The following is an 11,138-nucleotide window of genomic DNA, read 5'->3' as shown; positions in this document are numbered from 1 at the left end:
AGGCAGCAGCTGAGACGAGGTGGTGTGGCAAACCCCAGAGCACAGCGCCCGTCGGCACACCGACAATCCAGCGTCCCCAACCGAAAGCCTGCAGGAGGAACCGTGGTGCCATATCCCTCCCCCGGGGATGCCGTTCTCAGCACTCTGTCCAGCTGCCGCCTCCACCGCCCGAAGGGCTGCTCTGGAACGCAGACCTCAGACCTGGAGGGGCAGTGGGGGCCTGGGCAGCTGCTCCGTTTTCCTCCTACTAAAAGCCAGAAATGGCAGAAGGTAAAAGCACATCAACATGTTAAAACATTAGTTATAATTAAAAACATGTTTTTTTTTCTTTTGTCAAGTCTCCTCCTGGGAAAGGGGACGGGGGCTGATTAACGGAGAAAAAGCTAGGCAGCAGGATCCTGACTCGTTATGTCTGCATAATTAGTGCAGGAGGAGCTAGGACAGAAGAGGGTAGGACAGCACATCCTTTGTGCCGACAGCGGTGTCCCCATTCCGGGGTCCCCTCTCGAAGAGCTGTCTGCTCCCCAAGAGGGTGAGGCTGCGGCTGCGGCACTCTGCGACCCACACATCGGCTCTCTGCTGGCCTAGTGCTTCTCCTCTTCCAGTCTCTTCATGGCCTCCAACACAGCCAGCTCTTTGGCTTCCTTCTTCTGGTTCCTAGCTTCAAACTCCAGCCTGCACCAATCGCAAAATACCATGAGATTCTCATCCATCCATATTTCTAGTAGACTAAAAGCACCTGGAGCAGGGGAGCGCTGCTTTTTCCTACACTGTTTTGTTCTGAGTGTACTTCAGAAACCTCACCAGTAACCCCCAGACTCCTCTTGGAGAGACAGCACCCAGAGCTTCCCATGAGGGTTACCACCACTCCGAAGTCCTAGGCTCCTACACTGGCCAAACACTACTTATTTCTCCCTCTGCAGAAGATGCTGCTATTCCATGCTTGGTCTGTCCTGGGACAGACCACTTAGTGCCATGATACCAAAATTAAATTCACCACTGACCTGAGCCAAAGCCACTGAAGGTGAAGGGCTCAGGCCTAAAAGAGCAAACTCTGAAAGAAGCAACATGCTAAAGCCCCAAGAATACAGCAAGGAAATTCTATCACTAATAGAGGAGGAGGAAATATAATAAAGCGTGCTGTGAAGCACATTCTGACACAGTAGAGTTTAGCAGTTCCTTTTCCTGTACAGTCCAGTACATCCACATTTAAGCAGCCTGCCCAAGCTACAGCAGATGAAGGACCAGTTCACTGATTCTGTGCCTTTAGTTAACCCCTTCTCTTCCTGTTTGATCCCATTAATTAGTCCTCAGACAAGCTGGACAGAACAGCATGAGACTGGAGATGAACTGGGAGATGAAGAAAGCCAACCTGTTTTTGATGATTCTTTGCACAATTAGATCTGTGGTGAGATTGCTGCCACTGTCCACCAGCTGGAAAATGCCGCGTCTCTTCGGTTCCTGTGAACAAACACACCAGACTCAGCTGCAAAAAACATGCAGGACCTCTGGGTGGCACAGCTCAGTAGTGAAACCTGAGCAGAAGTCACAGCAGGTCCTGTGGGCACCCAGCCAGGCACGACACAAAACGATCTCCTAGGAGGCAGAATAAATAACCGCTGAAAGGAACGCTTCACACATATGGGAGCTGCCCAGGAGTGGCATAGAGCAAAGATGACAGGACTTCTCATTCTGCCATGAAGACATCAGAAACAGGCAAAACAGAACAGTGAATAAAAGAATGGAGCTGTTGTGAATGATTTACAGGCTCTGCTCCAAGCAGGTACCCTCAGGGGTGGATATAAAACAGAATCACCTGCTAAGGACTTGCTTGGGTAGCATCCTCTGCAATACAAATTCTCAGCTCAGGAACGTGAACAAAGCCGTGCTGCATCTATCAAATGCTGACAAAGCAGCATAGACAACAGCAGCCAGTAGCTTACCTCGTACGGATCAGAACCATCCTTGTCTGGCACCACCTCAGTCATCCCATGACACACAAGTGTTACCTGGAGAGGGACACAAAGTCACTGACAAGATCCAAAAGATGACAGGGACTTTCCCTGCAGCACAGCCTGGAGATCAGCAAAGCCACCCCTCTTGTACCAGGCTTGGAAGCGCATCTGGAGGTCCCTGTAACCCCGCTGAGCAGGATCATCTCCCTCTTGTGTTTTCCTGCCCCACTTCAGCTCCCCAGGCACATCACACCCAACACCTTCATGGACATCTATACGCCAAGACTCTCACCCTGAAGTGGTCTAGCAGATCAGCAGTGACAGCGTAGGGCGCTCCAATCACCACTTCTGAGACATACTAAAAAAGAAACCAGGTAAAGAGTCCACATTTAAAAAAAAAAAAGAAAAAAAAAAAAAGAACCAAAACAGAGGTCAGCCTGCTTCGTAAACAGATTTGAGCAGGTCATCTGATTATAGAGTTAGGAACTCAAATAAGGGAACAGGAAAGTGGGTTTAGCAGCCACTGCTTGTCACACAGCATCTTGTCCCACTAGGCAATATGCTTTCTGGTACTGTGCATATAGCAAATCCAAACGTTAATTGCACGGGGCACGTGTTTCCCCACATTTCCTTCCCAGGAATTTTCTCCCCTGCTGCAGGAAGCAGAGAGTTTTCTACAAGAACACAGCTGTAGAGCAGATCAGCACTCCGCAAGACATCCTGCCTCTTCACTGCCGGTGGAGCAGAGGTGGGCAGGCGCAATAGCTCAGGTTCGCCAGGGCGACAGAGGGCCTTGTGATTCCTGATGAGAGCACACCAGCACCTCTGGCTGCCTAAAGTGATCAGTTTTGTCTTTGCCTTCTCAGCGCACACCCAGAACTCATGCAACATTGTTGGCTACAGATGAACATCCCCCAGCTCCAGCCAATTTCTGGAGCAGCACAGAGGCACCTACCCTACAGGCACTTACCCTACAGGCCAAGACACTGAGTGTTCTCTCATGGATGTTCATGATGGGATAGTTCTTCCCTTTGTAGCGATTCACTTCCTAAGGCAAAGCACCAGGCACAATTAGAAGAGAGACAAAGCAACCCCTTTCCCTCTCACTTTCTCCCAACGTGAAAACCGTGCGTTGGCCAATACATCCCTTTCCCGTCTTCCAGAGCACAGCCCGCTTGTTTCAGAAAGAACACGGGCCAAGCTGTTCTGCCTTTGGACAACACGGTATACAGACCTGATCAAAGTGCAGCCCAGCAATGATGTAGGGTTTCTCTGCCAGCTGGTGAACCTTCTCCAGGAAATCTACGTGTCCAATATCTGTAGACCTGTTTAAGGAATTGAAGCTAACATGGAAAACAGGGAAAGGAAGACAGAAACAGACGCACTGAAAAAACACTGTGGGAGACAGGAATCCCAAGGATTTTATTTTTGCATTACTTGTTGTCTATATCCTAAGTACGATTGCCTCCATCCTCCTCAGGCTCCACGGGTTCTGGGCAAAAGCCAGACATCTTTTCAGCTCCACCTCACACGGACTCAACTTTGCCTCTGTCCAGAATCTCTACCTGTTTCAGGTGTTCTGGCACAATGCCCCAAAGACCTTCCCAGGGGTGAAGCATCTGCTCCAGATGCCCTGTGCAGTCACTTGGTCTACGACAGCCAGTCCTCAAGAGGGACCCGAGTGTGATCACTAGAGCGTGGAGAGTATCCAACTGCCTTCCTGAAATCCTCCAACGGCCACATCTCTCTCTAGTGAGGAGCTGTAGCTCCTTTCTCAGTGTCCTGTGACTAAGAAACTGCCAGTATGAACTCCTGACTCCTCCCTCACGTGCACACCTACAGAAAAGGAAAAAACCCACCTGCAGATTATCTCATAACCAACTTCTCAGAATTTAATCTGCAATAATTTAGTCACTTTTTTGCCATGATAAAAATTAACTTTTCTCATTAGATCCTATTTTGTTTATTATACTTACTACACCAACAAAACCCACTGAAATCAGCTTAATTCTCCTTACTCTAAAACTGAACTGTCTGCTAAACCTATTTCAGAGATAATAATTTGCTAGATTTATAGTGAGTATGTTCTAAATTGATCTAATTAGAGTGTCTTGAGAAGAAAGGTTGCAAGACCTATTCTGATTAAAGCACCAATTTTAGCAATTTATGGGTTGGTTCTTTTCTGAAATAAACTCCTTTGGGGCTGAGGTTGTTTATTGTTTTGCCTCAGCTCCATAACTTTGAGAGGGAGAGGATACAGTATCAGTCAGTTATCCTTATATTTGCCTTTAGAAATTATTAAAACTAACATTTTTTGTGATGGTCTAAGTATTCCTAATAAGTGTAGAAAATACCATACATTTCACAGCAGTCTCAGACAGTATTTGCAAAAAAAAAAAAAAAAAAAAAAAAAAAAGGGGGGGGGGGTGTTAAATATCCTATCTGGTGCCTCAAAACATGAAAACATTGAATAAAAAGACCAATGCTACTTTCTTGACACAACAGAGTCAAGGATACGGAAGAGGTCGAAGGCTCCGGCCACGTAGATGATAGTGTCTCCTGGCTGTGGCTCCTTCCCTGATGCAAACTGGATGATCTTCTGAGATGTCTGTAGGAACTGTGAGACGCCAGTCCAGGGACTGTGACCTTTTGGTCCCTGGGAAAACACACAGCCCACAGGTTTCCTTTTCAGGGTCCAGGAAGGGGGTTTGGACAACACACAGAATGCAGCTGCAGGCAATTTGCTGGCCTTAAGTTGCTAGCAAGTATCACCGCTCTTTGCAGCTTGGACTTTCTACATTCCCAACACCAAATATTTATGTGATCTCTCAAAATCCCTTTTCCCTCTATGAAACACAGTCTAAATCATCCCCTCAACAGCCAGCTAAGGAGATGCCGAGAAGACAGCTCAGGAAGGAGGAGGGCAACAGGGCAGTTTTGGATTTCCAGGAGAGGCAAGCCTTACTAATGGAGACAACACACGACCCACCCAGGCTCTTCTCAAGCCCGAAGGCAGCCTGGCATCACCCACAGCTCCAGCAAGGGCTGGATCCCAGCGCTCGTGAAACCGAAGACGGAGCTCTGTCCCCGCCATGTGGCAGTTTCGGAAACAGCCACCGAGTCACCTGCTCCAACCTCTGCTTCGCTCCCCTAAAGCGAACGGCTCCACAAGACTTGAAAGAACAAAGACAACTCAGCAAGCCATTCCACGGCAGCATGCAGAAGGGGCTCAGCTGGCAGGGGTCATGCAGGGACCTGGTGCCCAGATATTCTCCCCAGATCCACACACCAGGAAACAGCCATGCTGGAACAACAGACCCCCTAAAGGCTGCTCAAAACCCCCAACATGGTGGAAAACAAAGGGGAAGATTTAGCCTGGTCAGCAAACCTGCTGTGAGTAAAGACAGGCTTACTCAAGCTGTAGGTCCAGGTGCTCGTTAATCGGGGACAATCCAACATCCCGGGAAAAAACATGCTGATAGCTCTTTAGAGACGTGAGCCGGGCATGACAGTAGAGCACCCCAGGAGGACTGCTCTGATACCTGAAGACCAGGCATGCGAGTTCTGCAGTACGGCGTGCTAGCTACGTGCCTGCTACCTAAACGCTGCCCAGACCTAACGCAACACCTTTAAATACACGAGCACTAAAAGGAGCATCCGCAGAGGCTGTCCCCAGGCTGGAACTGCGGGCACTTGGGTCCCGAAGGAAGCAGCGATAAACAATGTACTAGCAAGCCAGAAAACCAGCAAAGGCGCAACGGGTGCAGCAGCTCTATGGCGTCGCTGACGTACGGTTCACTCGCTGGCCCTGTGCAGCCACACCTGTGTATTTCACCAACTACGGTAGCTACTTTATGGGACAGCAGACATTCACTGAGGTTACTACTGAATGTGGGGGAATAAAAACAAGCCTGCAACACAGGCCAGAAAGCACATTTGGAATCCTTCTCAGACAGGACAACAACCAGACGTCCACAGCCAGAACTCACATTACCTTCCCAAAGTTGTCAGTGTGCTTCCGATAGTCTAGGTCCTCATCCTGAAGGGAGATAAAGAGTCAAAATGTTTAAGCACTCATATGGCTCATCCAACCAAGAACACACTTGCGTGGGGCAGAAGTGCCAGAAGTCCAGGCTCAGACTGCACACCATTGATCCCTGGCACCAAACGCTGACAAACTAGTTAATATCTAAACCAGAGTCGTGTCCCAGCATGAGTCAGATGAAACGTCCTTATCTGATCCCAGCCTGGCACCACACAGTGACAGTGGTTCTTGCCCAACCTGCAAACCTGATAGCGTTGCACACCTACGTCCTGCCTCAACTACACAAGCCCCTAACAGGACGTCATCCTTCCTTCTTCCGAAGACACTCCACTAGAGACGGGCTCGGATCTCTGCAGACAGGTAGTAGCACTGTGCCAGATCTCGGTGTCAACTTACATATTACGGCTAAGCCAATCTAACAGCTCAGCACACTAGAAGATCTCCCTCTACCCCTGAATTCTCTTGTGCATCCCTTGTCTTGTCCCTGCTGTTACCTAGGTGATTCCATTCACTGGATTGCTCGTTTACCAAGTCAATTCAACTCATTAACCAACATAAAACTACTTCCTTTATTTCCCCTTGGTTAGGTTAGCTATCTACCAGGTAGTGAGCCAAGGAGACTCAAGAAAGTTCTGATTAGGCTAGAGACAGCAGAAGACAGAAGCAGGCAGCTCAGTGAGAAGGAAGAGGACTTTCCAATTCTGGCAGCACTGGACTGATAGATCAATGTGGCTGCACGATGTAGTTTCACCCTCGGAGAGGCTGTAGGCTAGCCTGTAGCTCCCATAATGTTCCTGAAACCCACACCAAGCACAAGGGATCGAAGCTGTTTTTCCCCCACACCTTTCCTAAGCAGCACAGGCTGAGATCGCACTGTGATCTCACATAGGCTTACGCAAACATAAGCAGGTTGTTTTGCTGCCGCTGCCCATAATCAGCTTGCCAGTTCTGTGTGCCCAGGAGCCAGACCCAGGAGCTCTACTGCCATTTGGGACAGCAAAAGGAAAGAGCTGGCATATGCCCTGGACTCCAAAGTCCCACCCAAAGCCCTCTGACTCACTATGTTGCTGTGGTGAGCCTTAGTCATGAGCAGCATGCGGCCAACGAGGTCGGTAGTGGACACACCTTGGGTGCGTTTACATTCCCTGCAGGGAGACAAGCAAAGGATGAAGCAGAAGCCACTGGAGTGTACGCCTCTTTCTCTTCCCACCATTACCACAGGAACACCTGTGACACCTGATAAATCCAAACCAGGAGGGACAGTCCTGAGAAAGTCTTCCTTCTGCCTGCTCTTGATATAAACTACAGTGTTAATTTGCTGAGCCTCTGCATCTTCTTCACACCACAGCAACTGCTCATATGAGGAAAACTTACCTTGCACAGACTTCCCAACAGAGCTAACTCCCAGTGAGGCTTCAAGACCAGAACTAGCATCTGCCAGGAACGGGAAGCCCCTGCCAGTCAGTTGCTAGTCTGCAACACTTCCTGGAAGCCAAAATGGTCAAAGCAACTGAGGCTCTGACACACGTTACAGCAAAATTAAAGCCTGACCTGAATAGAGCTGTGTTTCACCTGACTTCCCTTCAGGGCATGAACTCACAGAAACTCTGCCCAAGAGAGGATACGAAGGTAAACAGCAATGGGTTACCTGTATCGCCCCGCTGTCTTCACTTCCTCATAGGTATCCTTGCCATCTATCGTTAAGGTGATGTCATCTGCAGAGAGAAAAAAGCCTCAGAACTGCACCCCAAACCTTCCTGCACGAGAGCTGGTTTAGAACAACAGTAGTAGCTGAACAGGTCCAGCACTTCAGCCAGAGTCGAACTCCTGCAATCGGAATCCCTGTGCACACAGGTGGGATCCATCCTGCATCCCACAGAAATGTCAGGGGCTTGCACGACTACCCTGTCTGTGGAGATAAGCATGTTCCTGGATGCAAAACACCATTAACTATCTGGTCCAGCGTTTTTTTACATAGTCCAGAAAATCTGAGCCGTCTGCCCTTGCAGTGAATCAAGCAGCAAGGACGACTGAATTATTGTCTGAATGACAGTAAACAGCAGTATTAAAAAGCAGCTTAACTTCTTTAGGACTGGGTTTAGCCAGTTGGTTCATGACACAACTTTTTCAGTCAATTAAACAGTCCTCCAGCAGCCAGTTGTTCCCCTCAGTGATGGCACTTCTACAGTGACACAAAGCTGCTCTCCTACAGAGTTAATTTCGGTTCTGCTTTGGCATGGTTCCTAACCCTACCTACAAAAACACCTCTCACCTACTTTTAGCGATAGCGTAAAATCTTCACAAGTGAAAACCTAAGATGGCTTTCACCTGGCAGAACAGCCAGTTTACAGTGCCGGCGCTGGTGCTCAGACGCGCTCCGTCTCACGCAGTCGGGCTCAGGGAGGCCGAGCAGTTCTCAAACCCACACCCCCACCTGAGGGCACCGGGACAGGAGAGGAGAACGCGCTGCAGGCGCAGCTCTGCGTGTCAGGAGAGAGGCAGAAAGCCGGTTTGCTGCCTGTCACCTTCCCAGTTAAGCTCAGCTATTTCAAAACTTATCTTATCTTTTGCACAAATGCAGCCTGACAACAGTGCAGCGTGCAAGGGTATTATTCAGGTAGAAGTACTGAATGATTTGGCAGGGGGGATAAACACAGGGAAACTGGAGCAAAGGCCACGAGCACTTCTCTGTTGCCATAATCCCTCACCAAGTCTAGTAAGGGATCACGTGCCCCAGACACGTTCAGGGCAGGCAATTAAGTTAGCAAGGAGTTCGATAATCGCCCTGTCCACGTGAAAAAGCATATCTATCTTATCGAAGATTAATGATTTCTTTACATTTAATTAGATACTTGGCTCATCGATAGGAGGGATCAGAGGAGGAAGGATACGCCAAATGAGTGCAAAGAGTACTCCTGATTAAAGGAACAAAATACCTTCAGAGGGGTAGGGAGGAGGGGCTGAGGCTGAATGAACACGAGAAGCCGTCCCAGTAAGGGACAGAGTACAAAAGCAAGAACGTTTCCTCAGAACACTACTTCTCTTCAGTGACTGTAAACTGAAAAGTGTTCACAGTAAGAACTAGGTCTCTGACCACAGGGTCAGCTAAGCCCTTGAACAGCTTATCATCTGGATAAAGAGAGAGAAGCTTTTCAGATCTGATCTCATCCCAGATAAGCAGATATAAACATGACTGTATTTCTGCACGCTTACCTTTTAAACAGTGTTTTTCCCATAAAAAGTTTTGCAAATGACTTTTTCCCCCCTGCACAAACTTCTGTTTGTGCTAAGGACAACCTCAGGACAATTGTCAGACAACACGTTTCTCCTTTGTAAGTGTAAGGGATGCTTAAAACCAAGGGATCTGGCCAGCAGGGTGCTGAGCACACAGACGTGTGTCTCCAGAATACCAGAACAGGAGTGGCTGTCCTGCCCAGCGCAGGTGTTGATGTGGCAGACCTCTGTACACCAGGTACCTGCTGATGGCCAGTGTTGGCCAGATCATTCCTGGGTTTGCAGCAGGGAAATGAAGAGCACACAAGCCCCAGAGGGCCTGCGTCGCCTCAGAATACTACTCACCACCATGCACACAGAAGTCACAGTTATATTTGTCCAGAGTTTCCAGTGTGGTGACATAGGGAGCTCCTGGAGCAATCTCATCCACCCACTTGATGGCTTGGACCATTTTGTACCTCTCCTCCTGTGTAAAGACAGGGGGGCCCTTGTGCTTCGCAATCTCCTCTGGGCGAGAAACAGAAAAACCCGGTTAGAAGCATGTACTACAGCTATGAAGACATCACCTACAGGAGCCTCAGCCATTTCATGGGTAGGTGAACTTCACTGCGGACCTAAACTCAGCTTGGAACTGGTTTGTGGCAGAGAAGGAAGCCCCTGCTAGATCAGAAGATATTTTAATTCAGTTGCATTTCCTAAGTGGACAAGGGCCCTGGAATTCTTTCAGAAGGCAAAAGCTCTCAGTGCCTCCCTGCACCCAGAGGCTTCCTACTGGGGGGACTACCTGGGCCTCCTGGCAGCCCCCGAGGGGAAGGTCCCCCTTTAAACAATGGCTTCATGCTACGCTCAGTTCATGCTAGAAAATATGCATCCATAAACCAATTTAAAAATCCATCTTCACATTCGAGAACCAGTTCCTAGCGCTTAACCCTCATGCTCTGGGAAGACCTTAGAGCCCCTTCCAGTGCCTGAAGGGGCTCCAGGAAGCTGGGGAGGGACTCTGGATCAGGGAGGGGAGCCATAGGATGAGGGGGAACCGTTTTAAACTGGAAGAGGGGAGATTTAGATGAGACACCAGAAAGAAATTCTTGACTTGTGAGGGTGATAAGGCACTGGCGCAGGTAGCCCCGAGAAGCTGTGGCTGCCCCATCCCTGGAGGTGTTCAAGGCCAGGTCGGACGGGGCCTGGAGCAACCTGGGCTGGGGGGAGGTGTCCCTGCCCAGGGCAGGGTAAGCTTTAAGGTCACTGGGTGAGCTTTAAGGTCCCTTCCCACCCAAACCATTCCATGACCCTTTAGGCTTGAAACAAGTTTTCTCCACGCAGTATTTGTTTTGGAGTATCAGTTCTGCAGTTTGAACCACCAAACCAGACTGATTTTCAACTGTTTCAATTGTTGTTATGGCACAGAAGACAGATGGCCCCTCAAATGCAGCCTGAAAAGCTCTAAAGTGCCCAACTCTCGCTCCAGAGAAGGGGAAGGGGTAACGGCCCCCCTCAGCCAGGGCAGACACACTTTGGAGGCTGTGCTCCGCGAGAGGCAGGAAGGAGCCTGCTTTGCACCAGGAGAGCTCGGTTCTCTCGGGGTTAGCGTTGCCGGGCCGTTCTAGAGGCAGCACGAGGTGAAAAGCTGAGAAAACCTCTTACCATCCGTGTGGACGCCAACAATCAGATAATCTCCCATGGCCCGAGCCTGGCGCAGCTGGTTGGAGTGGCCATAGTGCACCATGTCATAGCTAGAAAGACAACGGCGCCTTCAGTCCAGGCACGGCGTGCGCTCTGCCGGGCACCGCGGGAGGCGACGGCGGCAGCCCGGCCGGGACACCCCCCCGGGGCTCCGCGGTTTAACGTCCCACTGCCGCGGCGCGACGACAGCCGCCGCCGGGGGAGGCGGCAGCGCTCCCTCG

General features: G+C 49.8%; 2 protein-coding genes across 3 annotated transcripts in view; both read right to left on the bottom strand.

Annotated features, from left to right (window-relative positions):
* Positions 1 to 330: 330 nt before the first annotated feature.
* On the bottom strand, positions 331 to 10,979 carry PCYT2 (phosphate cytidylyltransferase 2, ethanolamine). 2 transcript variants are annotated; one of them, XM_009881268.1, is made up of 12 exons: positions 10,879 to 10,979; positions 9,580 to 9,741; positions 7,649 to 7,715; positions 7,061 to 7,145; positions 5,950 to 5,994; positions 4,473 to 4,611; positions 3,190 to 3,272; positions 2,926 to 3,003; positions 2,248 to 2,313; positions 1,944 to 2,009; positions 1,373 to 1,461; positions 331 to 675 (listed from the first exon to the last, which is right to left on the bottom strand). In XM_009881268.1, the coding sequence occupies exons 1-12, from the start codon at positions 10,958 to 10,960 to the stop codon at positions 585 to 587; spliced, it is 1,053 nt and encodes a 350-aa protein (XP_009879570.1). In that variant the 5' UTR covers positions 10,961 to 10,979; the 3' UTR covers positions 331 to 584. The 2 variants fall into 2 exon arrangements, with proteins under 2 accessions (XP_009879570.1, XP_009879571.1); XM_009881269.1 differs by lacking the exon at positions 9,580 to 9,741 and having other exon boundaries at positions 10,879 to 10,960.
* An 8-nt stretch (positions 10,980 to 10,987) lies between these two features.
* SIRT7 (sirtuin 7) overlaps positions 10,988 to 11,138 on the bottom strand; it is a 6,476-nt gene continuing 6,325 nt past the window's right edge. The window contains exon 8 of the mRNA XM_009881286.1: positions 10,988 to 11,134. Within this exon, the coding sequence (XP_009879588.1) occupies positions 10,988 to 11,134 (147 nt within the window). The remainder of the gene's footprint in view (positions 11,135 to 11,138) is intronic.

The sequence above is a fragment of the Charadrius vociferus genome, unplaced genomic scaffold (assembly GCF_000708025.1).
Source record: "Charadrius vociferus isolate BGI_N301 unplaced genomic scaffold, ASM70802v2 scaffold373, whole genome shotgun sequence".
NCBI lineage: Eukaryota > Metazoa > Chordata > Aves > Charadriiformes > Charadriidae > Charadrius > Charadrius vociferus.
Note: the sequence above shows the minus strand (reverse complement) of the source record. Positions and strands in the feature narration are given on the sequence as shown.

What these genes read in the sequence shown, in the direction of transcription:
- PCYT2 (XM_009881268.1), bottom strand. Translation starts at nt 10,960, where the DNA reads ATGGTGCACTATGGCCACTCCAACCAGCTGCGCCAGGCTCGGGCCATG. An exon ending in AGGCTCACCACAGCAACATA is followed by an intron (nt 5,995 to 7,060) that starts GTGAGTCAGAGG and finishes ATCTCCCTTCAG; the next exon opens with GATGAGGACCTAGACTATCG. An exon ending in ACACTGACAACTTTGGGAAG is followed by an intron (nt 4,612 to 5,949) that starts GTAATGTGAGTT and finishes GTGTTTTCCCAG; the next exon opens with GGACCAAAAGGTCACAGTCC.